Source organism: Scyliorhinus torazame, chromosome 7, assembly GCF_047496885.1.
Source record: "Scyliorhinus torazame isolate Kashiwa2021f chromosome 7, sScyTor2.1, whole genome shotgun sequence".
Classification (NCBI taxonomy): Eukaryota; Metazoa; Chordata; class Chondrichthyes; order Carcharhiniformes; family Scyliorhinidae; genus Scyliorhinus; species Scyliorhinus torazame.
This window is the reverse complement of record NC_092713.1, coordinates 226,416,447-226,437,086: the sequence shown is the minus strand read 5'-3', so window position 1 is coordinate 226,437,086 and position 20,640 is coordinate 226,416,447. Positions and strand designations below refer to the sequence as shown.

Here is a 20,640-nt window from a genome sequence, read left to right as displayed (position 1 = left end):
ACACGCGGCTAGCGGACCGGAGAATCCCGCCAGTTCCCCGACATGGGCAAATTCCAAATCTGTTCCTGGAATGTGCAGTTTGTTTTAGGACTAAGTGTGTGTATTGTTTGGTGATTATTGGACAGCCCAGTTAAGGTTGATTATAATCACACTCTGTTTTCCCAAAACAAGATATTCTTACAAACAGGGCATTCTCAGCCAGAGTTTCACGATTAATAGTTTCAGGTATTTGAGACAAAATAAAATCCTTACTTTCTTTGAAGCATTTTATCTAACATCCATAATAATGTTTCCAAATACAGACAGTAAGAATCGTGAACACAGCCCAGTCCACCACGCAAACCCGCCGCCCATCCATTGACTCTGTCTACACCTCCCGCTGCCTTGGGAAAGCAGGCAGCATTATCAAAGACCCCTCCCACCTGGGTTATTCTCTCTTCCATCCTCTTCCATTGAGCAGAAGATACAAAAGTCTGAGAACATTCACTAACAGATTCAAAAATAGCTTCATCCCCACTGTTACGAGACTCCTGAATGACCCTTTTATGGATTGAACTGATCTCTCTACGCATCTTCTCTATGGCGTTAGCACTATATTCCGTATGCTTCGCCCTATATCTGTGTCGATGTGTATTTATCGTATGTCCTATGTTTTCCATGTATGGAACAATCTGCCTGGACTGTACGCAGAACAATACTTTTCACTGTACCTCGGTACACATGACAATAAATCTAAATCTAAATTAGAAATCTGGAGGGTAAGCTACAAGGCTGTCAGCATGCAGGGAAGTGCTGATTTAAATCTGAATCCTTTCACCCCTGTCTTGGAATAGCAAAGTATTACTAACTGGATATTCAATTTTTAAACATCCAATCTTTACAGTAGCCTGCAAATGCAGCTTTCAAGATGATTGAAGCCTTTGGCGGCACAATGGCCCAGTGATTAGCACTGCTGCCTCACAGCGCCAGGGATCCGTGTTTAATTCCGGCATTGTGTGACTGAGTAGAGTCTGCATGTTCTCCCCATCTCTGCATGGGTTTCCTCCAAGTGCTCCGGTTTCCTCCCACAGTCCAGAGATGTGAAGATTAGGTGGATAGATGGGGTTACTGGGATAGGGCAGAGGAGTGGGCCTGGGTTAGGGTGCTCTGTTGGAGGGTCAGTGCAGACTCGATGGGCTGAATGGCTTCCTTCTGCACTGTAGGAATTCTATGATTCCATAATTTGTGCTATATTCATTTCTGTAAAGTGATAAACATTGCTTTTCATAGGGCATGCAATAACTTTGCGTTTTATATTGCTATATAACAGTTACAAACAGGTGACAGACAGGGCAGCACAGTGGCCCAGTGGTTAGCACTGCTGCCTACGGTGCTGAGGACCCGGGTTCGATCCCGGCCCCGGGTCACTGTCTGTGTGGAGTTTGCACTTTCTCCCCGTGTCTGCGTGGGTTTCACCCCCAGAACCCAAAGATGTGCAGAGTAGGCGGATTAGCCACACTAAATTGCCCCTCAATTGGAAAAAAAAAATTGGATATTCTAAATTTATATAAAAAAAGAAAAAAAAAGGTGACAGGCTTTAGATCTCAAAGTATTTTGCATTTAAATATCCTGGCATTTTATATATCCACTATCTGTCAAGTGGGGTAACCCAAACATTTAGGGCTGGATTCTCGTGCTGCGGGATTCTCTGTTTTGCCAGCGCTGGGGGATTTCCACAGTGGGAAACCCCATTGACCAGCCGGCGTAACAGAGAATCCCACCTGCGGGTCAATTCAGAATTGTGGCACGGCGGGGTGGAGAATCCAGCCCTTAGTATTTTGAATAACAATATTTTCTTAATGTTGTATATTCTTGAATTAAATTTACATTGCACCAAGGGGCAGCCAGGAGGCACAGTTATTAGCACTGCTGCCTCACGGCGCTGAGGACCCGTTCGATCCCGGCCCTGGGTCACTGTCCGTGTGGAGTTTGCACATTCTCCCCGTGTCTGCATGGGTCTTCCCTCCACAACCCAAAAAGATGTGCAGGAAGTGAATTGTCCACGCTAAAATTGCCTCTTAATTGGGGGGAAAAAAAGCAGGTTCTCTAAATTTTTTTTTTAAATTACGTTTCACCAATTTAAATTTTATGTTTTCTTTCCTACTTCTTTGACTTATTTTGCTGTATGATTTTGTTCTGATGGAATCTATCTCGCTTATCAGTTTAGTCCTCAGCAGGACGTGAAAATGTGTGATGTGGAAGATGCTTTTTAAGGACTGAACAAAATGCAGCAGTCAAGAGGAACAGGTAACAAAAGTCAAGATTTAAATCACAAAGCAGGGGTTAACATGCTTAATATTAAATCAAGAGATACTGCCCGAGTGGGTGTGTGTTTGCCAGCATTTTCTGTTTTTATTTCAAATTTCCAGCATCTGCAGTACTTTACCTTTGCTTCAGTTAATATGTTGAATAGTCCTGGATTGGGATTTTCTAAAAAAACTGTAAAGAGATGAAAAAGTGCTGAATAATGTACAAAGGTGACACCAGGCAGTGAAAACACAATATAGAGACACTGTCCTTGGCCTGGAAGTGCTAGTTTGTCCCTTTGGGTTCACTTTCTAACACCTTTGCAGAGACTCACCATTATGTATTAGATCCTGTAATAATAATATGAATATAAAGAAAGGTCCTACTGATTAAATATTGAATTTAAATACAGAATTAATACCCATAGAAGTCAGAACACACTCGATTATAATACTATTGAATTGAAATTCAGCTTACATAGAGGGGAGCACAGCTAGTTGTTATGATGGACCACAGTAAAATGAATTTGGGTCAGTTTTCAAAAGGCTAAGTAGAAATTCAGCGTTGATGCAACAAGAGTGAGGATATTTCACTGAGATAGGATGGTCCTGAAATTTACAGGAAGGTAGGGAAGGAGAAGTGGAGACCTTCATCAAAGATTATGGGCTGGGCACGGTTTGAGGAGTGCAGATGGGCTGTTTGACGGTTGGGGTTTTACTGTTCATGTTTATGTTGCTTCGAGTTGGGTTGGGGTAATGGTAGAAATAGTTAGATTGGGGGTGTATCCTCTGTTCTGTATTTATGTTTTTCTATTTTTCGGGCTCAATAGTTGCCGGGATAATGGGGGATGTTTTTCTTTTCTTCTCTTCTCCTAGCGTAGGTTTTTATTCAATATGGTTGGAGATAAGGGTGATGGGGGAGGGGCGAGCCTGGGGCAGGAGTGAAAACGTTGGTTAAAGAATAAGTTTGATCTGGGAGGGGAGTGGGGGTTTGGACACCTTGCTAACGCTAGAAAGTAGTTAACAGAAGTTAAGCGGTGGGGGCGAAGCTGCGGCTTGTTGGGCCATTTAGGTTAGGCTCGATGAGTCTAGAAGTGTGGGTGGGGGGGGGGGGGGGGGGAGGGGTGTCAGTAGAGGCGGTAGGCGGCCTGCCGACTGTGTGAGGGTGAACTGACAGTGACCGGGATTTTTCCTTTGTTTCTCCAGGTGGGTGCGGCTGGTTGCCATTTTAGGAGGGCCTGTGGCTTGGGAATCATCAGTGAAGCTATGGCCTATCGCCGTGGCAATGGCTGACTCAAGGTTGAGGAGGGATGAGGCCCCTGACAAGGGTGGTCACCTGGAATGTGCGGGGCCCAATCAAAAGAGCATAGGTTTTGCTCATTTAAAAAGTCCGGGGGGGCCAATGTTTCTCCAGTAGACCCACATGCACGAGACGGACATGTGAAGGCTTGGGTGAGCCACTCAGGGTTCAACAGTAGCCCCAAGGGTGGCAATTCTCATTAACAAGTCTGGTTTTGTCGGAAAAAGTAATAGCAGACAAGGGCGGGCGGTATAGTACCGGGGGTATTAGAAGGGAAACAGATGGTATGTGGGTATGTATATGCCCCAAATTGGGACGATACAATGTTCATGAAGCAGTTGTTGGCAGCAATACCAGATCCAAGGCATCCAATTTATTTTGGGTGGGGATATGAACTGTGTTCTGGAGCCGAGAGTAGACCGCTTTAAGCCAAGGTTGTTGGTCCCTGGGGGTTTGGCGAAGGCGTTACTTGCATTTATGGAGGAAATGGTGTGGGGTTGGGGGGCAGGGGGATGGTGGGGGCAGACTCTTGGAGGTTTGGTCATCGGGAGAAAGATTTTTAATTTTTCTCCTTTATACATACGTGGTCTCCAGGATTGATTATTTTGTCGTGGGCCAGGCACTGTTGACAGGGATGAAGAAATCTGAGTCCTCAGCGGTGGTCATTTGTACATGCCCACATTGGGTGCTCCTGGAATTGGAGGGAGTCCAGGGCATTGTAAGGGATGGCGGATAGCTGTACGGCTGCTAGCAGACCTGGAGTTCTCAAGGTCTATCCAGGATTATATCTTGAATAATCATAACGGGGAGGTCTCACCTTCGATACTATGGGAGGTGCTGAAGGTTGTAATCAGGTCAGGGGAGAAATTATATCCTTTAAGGCACATGTTGATGTGGAGTCGAGGAGGGAGCAGGAAAAACTGGTAGAGGTGGATCACAGATATGCAAGCAGTCCATCCCCAAAATTACTAGCGGATAGGAAAAAACTGCAAATGCAGTTCGATTTAATCTCCACGGATGGAGCGGTGCGATTGTTGATGCGAGCTAGAGGGACAATTTCGAAGTATGGAGAGAAGGAAAATCGGCTCCTTGCATATCAACTGAGGAAACGGGAGGTTGGGAGGAAGATTGCCCAGATTAGAGCGCAGGATGGGGAACTGGTTTCAGCAGAGGAGGTGAACGGGGCATTTAGAGCCTTCTACAAGGAATTCTACAAGTCCGAACCAGCTCGGGATGAGTGGGTGGAATTTCTGGGGGAGTTAAGAGTTTCTCAAGGTGGGTGAGGAGGTGCGGGAAGATCTAGAGCCCCCCCCCCCCCCCCCCCCCATTGGGTTTGGAGGAGATCAAGGAAGCTCTGAAGTTGATGTAGTCAGGGAAGGCACCGGGGCCCGATGGGTACCTGGTGGAATTTTCAAAAAGATTTGTAGTTCAGTTGGGCCCTCTGTTGTTGGTGATGTTCAGGGATTCCCTTGTGAGAGGTGCCTTGCCACAGTTACTAGGGCAGTTGTCAATTTCTCTGCTCCTGTAGGACAAAGACTCCACAGATGGCGGCACAGTAGCTAGCACTGTTGTTTCACAGCTCCAGGGTCCCAGGTTCAATTCCTGGCTTTGGTCACTGTCTGCGTGGAGTCTGCATGGGTTTCCTCCCACAAGTCCTGAAAGACAAGCTGCAGGGTAATTTGGACATTCTGAATTCTCCCTCAGTGTACCTGAATAGGCGCCAGAATGTGGTGACTAAGGGCTTTTCACAGTAACTACATTGCAGTGTTTAATGTAAGCCTATTTGTGACAATAAAAATTATTATAGATTGCGGGGCATATCGTCTGATCTCCCTGTTAAACGTGGACGCAAAGCTTTTCGCTAAGGCTTTTGGAGTTAAGACTGGAGCCTTGTTTCCCAGAGAGGGTGGGAAAAGACCAAACGGGGTTTGTAAAGGGGCGGAGGTGACGGCAAGCGTGAGACGGTTGCTGAAATGTGGTTCTTACCCCTGGGAGGGTTTGGTTCTAGAGATCATTGTTTCACTTGATGTGGAGAAGGCGTTCGACTAGGTAGACTGGAATCGATACTAGAGAAATTTGGGTTTGGACCGGGCTTTTTAGCGTGGGTGAGGCTGTTGTATGAGGCCCCATTTGCCAGTGTATGCACTAACAAAGTGACTTCTGATCCCTTTCATCTATACCGGATTGTCCGATGTCTCCTTCATTATTTGTGTTAGCAATAGAGCCACTGATCATGGCGCTGAGGGCTTCGAAAGTTTGGGAAGGGACAGTTAGAAGAGGGGTGGAGCATAGGGTCTCGCTATACGCCAACAATTTGCTATATGTTAAGAATCTGGAGGCGTCAGTGGGAAACAATATGGGGATCTTGCAGCATTTTGAAGTCTTTTCTGGCTATGAGCTACATATTGGAAAGAGCGAGTACTTTGTGGTTGTAACACTGGGGCGGAGAGGGAACCTTAGGGGGTTACCATTCCAATTAGCAGGGAGTAGTTTTCAGTATCTGGGGGCCCATATAGCAAGGGACTGGGAGAAACTGCGGAGGTTGAACTATACAAATCTGATGGGGAAAATCAAGGTGGACCTGCAAATATGGGATGGTCTCTCATTATCCCTAGCGAGCTGAGTACAATTGGTTAAGATGAATATCTTGCCAAGATTTTTATTTCTAATCCAGTGCCTCTGAGTGTTCCTTCCCAAGGCGTTTTTCAGAGATTGATCGGATGGTGACTGGGTTTATTTGGGCGGGTAAGGGCCGAGGATCAGGAGGGTGGTGCAGCAGAGGGAGACACAAGCAGGGGCTTGGCCTTGCCTAACTTTTCAATATTATTATTTAGGTTTAGGGAGTGGAAGGAAAAAGGGTTGGAGAAGGTGGGAGATTTATTTCGAGGTCAGTTTGTGAGTCTGGCAGAGTTGAAGGAGAAATAATGGCTTACAGGTTCAGGTATCTCCAAGTGCGTAGCTGGGTCAAAAAGAATTTTCCGGCTTTCCCGGTGAAGCAGCATTCCCACTTGCTCGAGTGGATTTTGTCCTGCTCGGGGTCAGAGATGGCCAATGTGTCAAGCTTGCACCAGTGGATGGTGGGGCAGATGAGCTTGGTTGAGGAAGTGAAGGCAAAGTGGGTAGAAGAGCTAGGACCAATTGTGGAGAAGGTTTGGAGTGTGGCACTGAGGAGGGTGAATACGATCTCATACTGTGTGAGGCAGAGTCTCATTCAGCTAAAAATAGTATTTTGAGCACATCCCACAAAGGCAATATTGAGCCTTTTTTCCCCCAATGGTGGAGAATAGTTGTGGGCGGTCTTCGAAGGAGCCGGCGCAACATGTGCTGGTCGTGCTTAAAGCTGGTGGGCTTCTGGAGATCCTTTTTTGATACCATGTCGTCAATCCTGAACATGGGTTGGAGCTATGCCCACTGGTTGTGATATTTGGGATCTTAGATGTACTGGAGCACCAGTTGGGGGCAGGGGCAGACACTCTGGCCCTTGCATCGCTTTTGGCAAGGAGGCGGACCCTCTTAGGCTGGAGGTTGACTCCACCGCTGAGCGCTTCGGCATGGCTGGGTGACCGGATTGAGCTTTTGCACCTCAAGGTCAAGTTCACTGAGAGGGGATCGGTGGGTTTTACCGTTGGTGGCGGCCGTTTATAATGTAAAGTGTTGGTCACTATTAGCTATTGGCGGGAGATTGGGAAGGTTTATATTGTTGTGGGGAAGGGGGAGGTGTGGGGAGTTTCTGACTGTTTTTTATGTGTTAGTGTTTGATTTTGTGAAAATTTTGTATAAAAATAAATCAAAGATAAAATAACCTTGTGTCAAATCAATAAAAATATTTCTTTCAAATCAATGTCTCTATTTCAACACATTCCTTCCATATCCATGGAGACAGATGAATTATTATCTGTCATCTGTGAAAGCCAATTTATAATCAACTACTAGTAGGAATACAGGTTGGGACTATCCGATTCTCTATTTCTACGATTTTACCAATATTGTGGCCTCTTTGTTTTGGTATAACCATTTAATTAAAATGCAAATTTTATTACTTTCAAGTCATGCATCCTGAAAACTATATCAGATAGTCATCCACTCTTCTTCAGGGTCTTTGAAACATTTTTAATGTTTAAGTAACAGCAAATATTGTCCACAATCTCCATCATCTGGGCAAAAGAGGAATTGCAAAGCATTCATTATCTTTTGTAAGAGATCCCCGTCAGCTCATTTTACTCATTAAAATGCAAACATTTTTACTAGGATTTGTTCTCTTTAAATTTAGTCGAAGACATTTAAAAAAAAATACTGAATTGTAGATCGATGCCATTTTCTAGGTGGTCAGTGGATAGGCTGCAGTTACAGCAGGGAGCTTCCATCTCACTCTTGATATCTTCAGAAAATGTTTGCATGGCAAACTCTGCAATGAGTTTCTGAGGGAGGTGTCGATTTTTGCTTCTGGACACAGGTATGCTGGGTTGCTAGGGACTGGACTACCATCAGTTGGGTTGGGAGTGGATTCTCCTCCCTGCCCCACCTTAATTTGGAGACAGGACACACAGCATCTGAAATAAGTAGTGAGTAAAGATCTCTGTGTTCATTGACCCGAGATCCATACAATTGGTTATTTCACTTAAGAATGCAAAAAGAGTAGATCATTCAGCCTTTCAGAGTCTGCACCACAAATAAATAAGATCATGGCGATGTTCAATGTTAGATACTTTCCTGCAAAATTCCAATAACCAACATATATTGATTTGTGTCTTGAACATACTCAATAACTAAGAATGCATTGCTATCTGGGATGGATAAGTTGCAAAATTCATAACCCTCGTTAGTGAACATATCCTTTCATCTCAGTCCTAAATGATGACCTTTTATTCTGAGACTGTCTCTCCTCAGTCGAGATTCTTCAGCAAACGGAAACCGCTTCCCTGCATCAACCTTGTGAGTAGTAATGAATTGGATGCAAAGCACACAAGAGTGGGAATTTGGTGAGACTTAATTCTTTTGAAGATGTTAATTTGAAATTTAGTTTAATGTTTGGTTAACACATTTCTAGGCAAAATTATCATGTCCATTTGAACTGTGAATAACTTTTGAAGGTTTATATATAGGTTATGCTTCCCGCACTTTGATTATGTTTAAGAGAAGAATCAAGTATTGATGGTTACACCTGGCACGAGTGGAAGTATTGAGATGTGACTTGCATCATTAAAAGTATAGGCAACACTTGCAAGATTTGCTTAAGCAAATTGGTAATAACATACTATGGGCACGATGTACCCAGAAAGTGATTGTGTCATTTTGGCTGGTTTTGACAAGGTATTTCCACTGGCTTTTTGGGTGAGATCCAGACCTGGATTCAGCCATTCTGTCATTCTTTTGGGCCTTGGGGAGTTTCTTTCAGGTCTAGCCTACACTTTGAAACTTTTTCAGTAGTGGGGAGCTGAACCCGGCGGCGAGACGGGCTTCTCAGAGATCGGGGTGGCATTTTGAAAGGGTGCCCTGATCTTGTCTTGAGGGTCCCTCACCCATGGGCAATGCCACTGCCTCTCCTCTGCAGCCATGGGCATTAATGCCCTCCAAATGACACCCCGCTATGGGGTGCCCGATTTGGGCTTCCCCATGCGATGCACCTGGCACACCCAGTTTGGCGCTGGGTGCAACACGGGAAAATCGCTGCCTATATATGCCTAATGATGTCAACTATAAATGAAATTGGTCGCCAACACATGGATTCTATATTTAAATATGCCGTCTATTTTAGCTATTTAAAAACAACAAATAAAAAAATCAAGATATATTGTACATTATCTAACACTGATTTTATTTGGTTATGCAAAAGGTTTGACAATGAAACAGTTTCCAGTAAAAATGCATTTAAAATCAAAATTCCACAGAATACAATCAGCACATTCCTTAGAAAGGTATAAAACCAAACACAGATGTTGTGAATGCATAATGATGGTGCTATTTTAATGCATGTTTTAATTTTACTCTGTGGCACTAAATTATAAAACTAAATTCAGAAAATTACTTTTTTTGGCAAACAAATTTCTTTAGTCGGAGCATTCAAAAGCAGCTACAAATTAAGGAATTTTCCGTGCACTCTTATAAGTAACTGTTGTTTTACAAAGACTATTACTATAAGCATTTCTCCTCAGCTAAGAAAATGCAGAATCAGCTCTAGGTGGACTAAAACAGTCTGCAACTATACTGTTTTTGAGTTATATTCACCAGGATCTATATACAACTTCTTTCTCCACAGTCCTCTCAATATTGCATGTATTCAGACTTCCTGATTTTCCTTAAAAGATAAAAAGCAAGGTCTATTAAGATCCATATTGAATGAAATCTTGAGAAAACCTGTCTCCAGGTGTCTTATCGCCAATTTAATCAGAAAATTGGTCAGTGATGAAACCCATATAAATAGAAATGCAAATCTCTCAACTTCCACCATGTCATTTCATAAAGCACTCTAGTTGTTTATCACCTTTTATTATTGAAAATTCTACATTCCCTCTTCATTTTAGCACAGCCACAATATGTAAATAAATAACAGCTGTTAAATAGAAATCTACCCAAACCATAAAGATCAACAAGGTCCTACAGGGGGCCGTGCTGACCTGTGAGTTAGCAGTATGGAGGCTCCAATTGGATTCAGCACCCCAGGTCTTGGAAATGGGGGAAAAAAGTCAGATTTTTAACCCAGTGGCCAAAGCTGGAAAGTGCATGTTAAGTTAGGGAAACATTGGATTCAACTCCAATATCCTCCATGGGCAAAAGACCAGCTGACACCTATTATCAATATTGGCACATGAGGAACTGCTGCGTGTGTGAAGTGCCAGTACTCATTGAACTATACGCAAACATGAATTACCACCACTAGCTGGGAAAGGAAAAGAAAATTGATCTTCTTTTCCCCCTCCCCCATAGGTTTTTCCACACAATAATAAGAACATGTAGCGTTTAAAGATCAACTATAAAGTATAAGAAAAATTTAATAAAAAGGCACTGAGAAATTGTTACTGAATATAGTTCAAGTATAATAATGAAAAAGAGGAAAAAACTTTTATAAACTTGAACCAGAATTATAGGTTTGTACATGCTTGAAAATGGTCCTCAGCATGAATCTTATCTTTCCTGATGGAAGACAAATAAGCACCACTGTAAGTATGTTAAATAAAACAAGTATGGGCACTTATTAGTTTGAGACACACACACACACCATGCCAGGTTCAAAAATTACAATGACCCTAGTTTTTGAATTAAACAGGAAGATACTATATATTTGTGCGGCATGATTACTAATGCCAAATAATTTGGGTTTGTGAAGAACATGCTACAAACTATATTGGCAACTCACTGCGTGATTACATGCAAAATAAAGTATAACGGGTATGGGATTTAGAGATACCCAGTAATAAAATTCCTAACTCTTCTCGTCATACAATGAATGCCAATGTATGAACAACATTACAAAGATAGGGGTGCTGTGAAACTTCTGGGCCCAATCTACAGTTAGGCTCATGGTTTAATTAAGTTTAGAAAGGCTTTAAAAAATAGCTACAATGAAACTAAACAGGTGTGATACCACATTATCAAGCACTGTTAATCCAGTCACACAGAATGTTTGCTGGCTACTGAAACACAAATATAAAAATATTACTCAAATGTAACCTAGATGCAAATGACAAAATATGTCACAACACACTTAAAAATACTAATACAAAGTAAATATTTTTGTTTTACACTTTAGAGCCAGCAAATGACTAAAAGATTTAATTAATTCACTTTCTCTTTATTTAGTACTTACAGAAATATATAAAAGGATAATATACTTGTGACATTACAACATGAAAGCTTTTGCAGGAAGTGTGAAAGATTCATAAATCATAATCACAACAAGCCAGGGTAATTACAGATGTCTTTTACACAACTGAGAACACTTATAATGCACTTAGAAAGATGCGATATTCTGTGGGTTTGTTTTTAAATACATTTGAAGCATCTTGTGGTGCAACTGTTAAGTAATAATTAACCATCAGATTTATTCCACTGGGGTTGATGATCAAAATTCTTGGACTGTGGAATTATCACAAAGACCCATATCATGAAGCTCAATGAATCTACTTCCCATAGATACAGCTAATAGTGCCAAGTCAATTTAAACGTTTAAGGCCTATACAGCCCTAATGAATAAAACAGGTGTCAGAATCTCAGCTCCTGAAGAAGTTTTGTAAGAAGTTGACACAGATTTTATAAATTATAGCACACATTCTACTTTAAAAGGGGAGAAACCTTTTTGAATAGATAATTTGATCTGGATCCACCAACTCCAGCAAAAACGCCTCAGTGTGCAGCAAAGTGAACTCAGTTTTTCATTCACTGATACATAATCACACTGTTCAGAACTGCATCATTTGAAGATTTTCTAAGAAACCAAAGTAACCCTGTACAATACAAGCAGTTTTCTTGAACCAAAAAGGCATTCACTTTATTGGAAGCTGTTTTTTTTTTTCTGGTGGGCAAAAGAGCAAACCAATTTGTAACTTTATACAACCAGGGTTTTTCTAATGTAGCCCTATGTCTTACAATCCTTCACACTTTTGCACATTTTTTGATCTGTTCTCCGGTCCTCTGGCCCAACATCGGTTTCATTAGGCTTTGTAAGCTGGAGGAAAATAGAAGGTTGTTAATTTCCACTAAAACAGTTTTTCATAATTTCTAAAACCAGAAGTATCAGATTTAGGGGTTAAAGCCTTCAATCCATGGAATCTTGCAGAACAAAGGAGCCATCGCTTCTGGGCCAAATCCTGAACACATTGGCCATTTTCATGTCTGGGTATAAGCAAGATCATTTCATTACAGAACGCTTGACAGCTATGCCCAATCCTATTCTCATTTAACGTCAGCCCAAGGACCACTGGACAGTTGACAACTGAAGGACTACTTCTCCAAACCTCAGGGGCACAGATCTAGTAGCAGCATGCATCTCAATTTTCTTCCAGCTCTGATCTGCTGACAGCACTAATCAAGAGTTTAATAAGAGACTGGTTGTTTGTGTTGTCAATATTACATAATCAGATGCATTTAGAAGCATCAGTAAGAGTCAATATATATTTTGAATTTTTATGAAATAATCCTGGACAATTAATGGGCACTTAGTTAAATAGGTACGGCTAACCAATTCCCCATTTTGTGCTGGACATCCATTGTTCTCATATTAATGCTTTAGCCATGTGACTGGTTTCAAAGCCAATGTTTTTTTCATTTTTTATTCATTTACAGGACGTGGGCATCGCTGGTTAGGCCAACATTTATTACCCATCCCTAATTGTCCTTCAGAAGGTGGTGGTGGGTTGCCTTCTTGAACCGCTGCAGTCCTTCAGGGGTAAGTACACCCACTGTGCTGTTAGGGAGGGAGTTCCAGGATTTTATCCCAGCGACAGCGAAGGAATGGTGATATATTTCCAGGTCAGGGTGGTGACTGAAGGGGAACCTCCTGGTGGTGGGGTTCCCAGGTATCTGCTGCTCTTGTCCTTCTAGATGATAGTGGTCGTGGGTTTGGAAAGTTTTGTTGAAGGAACCTTGGTGAGTTACTGCAGTGCTTCTTGTAGATGGTACACAAGGCTGCCACTGATCGTTGGTGGTGGAGGGTTTGAATATTTGTAGGAGGAGCAATCAAGCGGGCTGCTTTGTCCTGGATGGTGTTGAGTTTCTTGAGTGTTGGAGCTGCACTCATCCAGGCAAGTGGAGAGTATTCCATTACACTCCTGACTTGTGCCTTGCAGATGGTGGACAGGCTTTGGGGAGTCAGGTGGTGAGTTACTCGCCGTAGGATTCCTAGCCTTTGACCTGCCCTGGTAGCCACAGTGTTAATGTGGCTAGCCCAGTTCAGTTTCTGATCAATGGTAATCCCCAGGATGGTGATTGTGGGGGACTCAACGATAGTAATTTCACTGAATGTCATGGGGTGATGGTTAGATCCTCTCTTGTAGGAGAGTCATTGCCTGACACTTGTGTGCACGAATGTAACTTGCCACTTCTACTTTGCATTCATGCATTTTTAGAAGTTTTAAATAAGATACCAAGTAAAATAAATTGGATCTATAATCCAAGGTAGGTATCTACATTTTAGGCACAGGTTTAACGGCAAAAATATTTTGAGAAGATTTCAGACTTACCATTTGTTGATCTTCATGTGCAGAAGGATTAGCATCTATGGATGTTACCCGAATAGTGGAATTTCTGCAGCATAAGGAATCTACATTAAAGAAAAATAACTAGTTTAAAAGTACTGCATTCTCTCCCTCAACCCTCTCGTGAAGATGTTAACCTTTGGTGCAATGCAGTCTCATGGGTACAAGAACTGTTCAATTGAAACCTCTGGTATCTTGCTCGAGTAAAACATTTTCTGGCGTGAACCCAGGCAGTGAGTGCCAGCAAACCTGAGCATTAACAGCATTGCAGTTGAGCCTGAACCATATTTGTACACTCACTCGCTTTCAAACAGGGGTCAGAAGATAGCAATCTTGCCAATATTTCTCTGATGAGAAATAGCATCCCAACACCTTCCTTGCCGAACTCAGCGAATTTAGCACACTCGGGATTTAATCAGAGACCTGGTCTTTATAAGATAGTACTTCATGCAATTATTCATTATGCCACTGAAGGAAACTATTGACACAAAGTAATAAACAAAATATTAAGCCAGTAAATGTCATCTTGGCTCAGTTGGTAGCACATTGTGTTCCGAGTTCGAAGGCATGGGTTCAAACCGCACACCAGCCCCTGATGTAATTGTATCAATTGAGTTTAAGTACATACAGGTGGAGGTCATTGATTGGATGGTTACTTAAAGACATATATAAAGAGCACCCGTGGAGATTGGGATGTCTTATTGACCCTCTTAATCAAGTTTTGGTTCAAAGGTTTAAGCTTCATTTGTCATTTGCTTTTTGTTTCAGGCAGTATCCCTTTAAGGGGCTGCCCCATTAATTTGTCCCTCAATTAATTTGATTTTGTTTAATTGAACAAAGAACAAAGAAAAGTACAGCACAGGAACAGGCACTTCGGCCCTCCAAGCCCGTGCCGACCATGCTGCCCGACTAAACTACAATCTTCTACACTTCCTGGGTCCGTATCCCTCTACTCCCATCCTATTCATGTATTTGTCAAGATGCCCCTTGAATGTCACTATTGTCCCTGCTTCCACCACCTCCTCCGGCCACGAGTTCCAGGCACCCACTTCCCTCTGTGTAAAAAAAACTTGCCTTGTACATCTACTCTAAACCTTGCCCCTTGCACCTTAAACCTATGCCCCCTAGTAATTGACCCCTGTACCCTGGGGAAAAGTCTCTGACTATCCACTCTGTCTATGCCCCTCATAATTTTGTAGACCTCTATCAGGTCGCCCTCAACCTCAGTCATTCCAGTGAGAACAAACCGAGTTTATTCAACTGCTCCTCATAGCTAATGCCCTCCATACCAGGCAACATCCTGGTAAATCTCTTCTGCACCCTCTCTAAAGCCTCCACATCCTTCTGGTAGTGTGGCGACCAGAATTGAACACTATACTCCAAGTGTGGCCTAACTAAGGTTCTATACAGCTGCAACATGACTTGCCAATTCTTATACTCAATGCCCCGGCCAATGAAGGCAAGCATGCCGTATGCCTTCTTGACTACCTTCTCCACCTGTGTTGCCCCTTTCAGTGACCTGTGGACCTGTACACCTAGATCTCTGACTGTCAATACTTTTGAGGGTTCTACCATTCACTGTATATTCCCTACCTGCATTAGACCTTCCAAAATGCATTACCTCACATTTGTCCGGATTAAACTTCATCTGCCATCTCTCCGCCCAAGTCTCCAACGATCTAAATCCTGCTGTATCCTCTGACAGTCCTCATCGCTATCCGCAATTCCACCAACCTTTGTGTCGTCTGCAAACTTACTAATCAGACCAGTTACATTTTCCTCCAAATCATTTGTATATACTACGAACAGCAAAGGTCCCAGCACCGAACCCTGCGGAACACCACTAGTCACAGCCCTCCAATTAGAAAAGCACCCTTCCATTGCTATTCTCTGCCTTCTATGACCTAGCCAGTTCTGTATCCACCTTGCCAGCTCACCCCTGATCCCGTGTGACTTCACCTTTTGTACCGATCTACCATGAGGGACCTTGTCAAAGGCCTTACTGAAGTCCATATAGACAACATCCACTGCCCTACCTGCATCAATCATCTTTGTGACCTCTTCGAAAAACTCTATCAAGTTAGTGAGGCACGACCTCCCCTTCTCAAAACCATGTTGCCTCTCACTAATACGTCCATTTGCATCCAAATGGGAGTAGATCCTGTCTCGAAGAATTCTACCCAGTAAATTCCCTACCACTGACGTAAGGCTCACCGGCCTGTAGTTCCCTGGGTTATCCTTGCTACCCTCCTTAAACAAAGGAACAGCATTGGCTATTCTCCAGTCCTCCGGGACATCACCTGAAGACAGTGAGGATCCAAAGATTTCTGTCAAGGCCTCAGCAATTTCCTCCCTAGCCTCCTTCAGTATTCTGAGGTAGATCCCATCAGGCCTTGGGGACTTATTACGGTAATATTTTTCAAGACGCCCAACACCTCGTCTTTTTGGATCTCAATGTGACCCATGCTATCTACACACCCTTCTCCAGACTCAACATCCACCAATCCTTCTCTTTGGTGAATACTGATGCAAAGTATTCATTTCGTACCTCACCCATTTCCTCTGGCTCCATACATAGATTCCCTTGCCTATCCTTCAGTGGGCCAACCCTTTCCCTGGCTACCCTCTTGCTTTTTATGTACGTGTAAAAAGCCTTGGGATTTTCCTTAACCCTATTTGCCAATGACTTTTCGTGATCTCTTTTAGACCTCCTGACTCCTTGCATAAGTTCCTTCCTGCTTTCCTTATATTCCACACAGGCTTTGTCTGTTCCCAGCTTCTAGCCCTGCCAAATGCCTCCTTTTTCTTTTTGAAGAGCCTACAATATCTCTCGTTATCCAAGGTTCCCAAAATTTGCCGTATTTATCGTTCTTCCGCACAGGAATATGCCGGTCCTGAATTTCTTTCAACTGACATTTGAAAGCCTCCTACATGTCAGATGTTGATTTACTCTCAAACATCCGCCCCCAATCTAGGTTCTTCAGTTCCTGCCTAATATTGTTATAATTAGCCTTCCCTCAATTTAGCACATTCACCCTAGGACCACTCTTATCCTTGTCCACCAGCACTTTAAAACTTACTGAATTGTGGTCACTGTTCCCGAAATGCTCCCCTACTGAAACTTCTACCACCTGGCCGGGCTCATTCGCCAATACCAGGTCCAGTACAGCCCTCTCCCTAGTTGGACGATCTACATATTGTTTTAAGAAGCCCTCCTGGATGCTCCTTACAAACTCTGCCCCGTCTAAGCCCCTAGCACTAAGTGAGTCCCAGTCAATATTGGGGAAGTTGAAGTCTCCCATCACCACAACCCTGTCGTTTTTACTCTTTTCCAAAATCTGTCTACCTATCTGCTTCTCTATCTCCCACTGACTGTTGGGAGGCCTGTAGTAAACCTCCAACATTGTGACTGCACCCTTCTTATTCCTGATCTCTATCCATATAGCCTCACTGCTTTTATGTTTTACAAAATAAAGAGACACTGACAAAGGAGTAGAGCTAGGAGATATATATCTGTTAATGTTTCACTCTGAATAAATCTATTCCAAGATTGGCTTTGTTTCCCCCCTTCAGCCACTGGCTATCAGGATTATAACATCTGACTTTATTGTCAAGGTGGGCACTTCAATGCAGAGATGAGCTGCCATGGCAAAGGCATTAAACCACGACACTGCCTTGATTAAAAAAAAGGCACTGCAGGTATAAAAGCAGGCTTTTTCAAAGTGTGGGTCATGACCCTTGGGTGTCAGAAGGGACGCGGAGTTTAGGGTTGCTCTCTGCACTTTTTTAAACAGGGAAGTGTGGGAGATTCAGGTACATGGACACACAGACCAATCCCTCGAACAATCCAGGAAAAGTGAGTGAGAAACAGAACTGGAACGAAAGAGATGGGGAAAATATCGGAGCAAAGGATAATCACTGAGTTCAGTTATTCAACCATGTGCAGTAAATGTCTTGTGCTGGTTGTGCGCCACCTTGTTCGCTGCCCTTAGACCCACTCCTTTTTAAGAAAATTTTTAGAGTACCCAATTCATTTTTTCCAATTAGGGGGCAATTTAGCGTGGCCAATCCACCTAGCCTGCACATCTTTTTGGGTTGTGGGGGCGAAACCCACGCAAGCACGGGGAGAATGTGCAAACTCCACACGGACAGTGACCCAGAGCCGGGATCGAGCCTGGGACCTCGGCGCCGTAAGGCAGCAGGGCTAATCCACTGTGCCACCCTGTTAGCCCCACTCCTGACTTGATGCAACTGCTCAGTGTTGGGAGTAAGTTGCTGTCACCAGAATCTATTCACCTGCTGTTTTATTTCAACCCGCATTAAAGTTGATCCCTCAGCACTTTGAACCATACCAGAAGTGAAGCCTACAAATATTTAGTGACAGAGCGTCCCAAATATGCGATCTCCACCTTGCAGAATGATAATGGCAGCAGGTGCATGGTAACTTGAAGATTGCCCTCTAAATCTATGTTTATGCCTAACTCTACTTTTGGAATGGTGGCAGGAAGGATAATGTTTTGAGCACTCAAACAGGAAGGCAAGAGGTTCTGCATTTTAAAAAAGTATTAATTTGTAAATATTTCATAACCTGTAATGAGTTTCTGATATCTGAGAGTGCCATCTTTCAACCTTCACAAAAAAAAGTTTTCCTTTGGTTTCTCACAATTGCTAGGGATGTGGAAATGCACAGATCTCCTCAAGTTTTGTTTGATTACCGTTGGAAGTCATGAGGAAATTTTGCAGAACTTTCTCTACGGGGTTTAACTTTGAGTCCATCATGTAGTAGTATTTCTGAATCTTCCTTCATAACTACTGTATAGTGATTATGAACAGGAAATCAGATGATTTTGTCTCGGACCCTTGCCTGGGGCAAGAAAATTTTAATGTCCCAAACATTGCTTTGACTCAGGATAGACCAAGCAAACAAACATGGCATGGATCCCTAAGGTTGGCCAGTTGGCAAAAGTAGAACCCGGGAAAAAAAGTTAGAAAAACACGGATTTAAAGAACCATTTATTTTAAGCCCCATATGTAAATTTGGGATATTCCCGGATTTACGCTGCCTCCATTCTTGTTTTAGAAGTTACTGCCAATCCACAGTCTATTTGAAAACCATACTGCTACTTTGCAGCTTCCCTCCCTTAGCCCTCCGGCTTGGCATTTTCCTCCCTTGGACCCTCCTGCCCATCCCTTCCCTCCCTTGGGCTAGCCGGTGGCACCCTCTCTCACACCGGCCCAGCCGCCCGCCCCCTCCCTCACACCGGCCCAGCCGTCTTCCCGCCCCTCCCTCACACCGGCCCAGCTGCCCGCCCCTCCCTCACCCCTGCCCAGCCACCCGCATCATCACTTCTCTCCTGCACACCATCCTGTGCGTTGACCGCTCTTGCTCACCACGCATCCCGATTAAAATTATGTCTTTATTGTCTTTGCACTGGAGCTTTAGGACTTCCTGTGGGTGACTGAGGATTGTTCAGCAAGTTTACTTGTATAAACAATTTGTATAAAAAGCAGCTTCCATTGGAAATCAGTTCCTACCCTTGTTTATACCAGTGATGAAAAGTTCTAATTAGAATGGCATACATTTCTAGGCAATGTCAGGCCATGTGGCTCAACTCTACAATGACAGTGTCCATGTTGGAAGCATCCGTGTTCGAATCCACGCAGCATACCTCTGCCCATTGAAAATCTGTGGTGGCTTCCACTGGGTCTCCGTTTTCTATTGGAAGGTCCAGCCCAAAATAAGCTTTATCCACATTAGTTAATTGATTAATGTAGTTTAATGTCATCAAAGCTGTTTACTGTATTTTACAATATACATTAATTGGGTAACGTAACCACAATGCTCAAACCTCGATTAATGTAGTTTAATGCCATCAAAGCTGTTTACTGTATTTTACAATATACATTAATTGGGTAACTTAACCACAATGCTAAAACACCTTAAAAGTAGGTGAAGTTTGACAACCCTCTGGGTGCACAAGTACCATGCAACAAAATATTTTTATTATTCTGCCAGATCTCACATAAGTCCTTAAAAGTAAAAGGACATATGCATATTTGATCAGGTTGAAACATATAAAAATATTTTGACAGCCATATCAACATATAACATTACACAAAATAGACCATCATGCAGTGTAATTAAAGAAGTGTTATTTCAGGTGTATGGCAACATAAGACAGGAGATCCATTCCGATACTATAACAGAAATGCTATGGTTTGGTTCTACAATTGTTCAGATGTCCACCTTTAATAGTAATATTTAAAATCATCACAGTTGTAACAGGCATCTTTGATGGAGACTAATGATACAGTAGCATTTCCATATCTTGGCGGCTGGATGTGGGACTGCTGGTGGTTGAGATGGTGTGTGGGAAGGTTCGGAGTGCGACGAAAATAAACAAGGTATTTAAGGCCTTCTACGAAGAGCTGTACAGATCCCAGCCCCCAGCGGGGGAAGAGGGGATGAGACGATTCCTAGATCAGCTGAGATTCCCGAGGGTGGAGGAGCAAGAGGTGGCTGGTTTGGGGGCACCAATTGGGTTGGAGGAGCTGAGCAAGGGTTTGGGGAGTATGCAGGCGGGGAAGGCCCCGGGACCGGACGGGTTCCCGGTGGAGTTCTACAGGAAGTACGCAGACCTGTTGGCCCGACTACTAGTGAGGACCTTTAATGAGGCAAGAGAGGAGGGGACTCTGCCCCCGACAATGTCGGAAGCGACAATTTCTTTGATCCTAAAGCGGGACAAGGACCCACTGCAATGTGGATTGCACAGGCCGATCTCGCTCCTCAATGGGGATGCTAAGTTGCTGGCAAAAGTGCTGGCCACGAGGATCGAGGACTGTGTCCCGGGGGTGATCCACGAGG

General features: G+C 43.3%; 1 protein-coding gene across 2 annotated transcripts in view; it reads right to left on the bottom strand.

Moving 5' to 3' along the window:
• Positions 1 to 9,376: 9,376 nt before the first annotated feature.
• Positions 9,377 to 20,640, bottom strand: part of LOC140426869 (uncharacterized protein KIAA0232-like) — a 103,911-nt gene continuing 92,647 nt past the window's right edge. For both annotated transcript variants that reach the window (XM_072512111.1, XM_072512110.1), the window contains exons 6-7: positions 13,761 to 13,840; positions 9,377 to 12,247 (exon numbers count right to left, since the gene is read on the bottom strand). In XM_072512111.1, the coding sequence (XP_072368212.1) occupies positions 12,158 to 12,247; positions 13,761 to 13,840 (170 nt within the window). In that variant the 3' untranslated portion in view covers positions 9,377 to 12,157. The remainder of the gene's footprint in view (positions 12,248 to 13,760; positions 13,841 to 20,640) is intronic.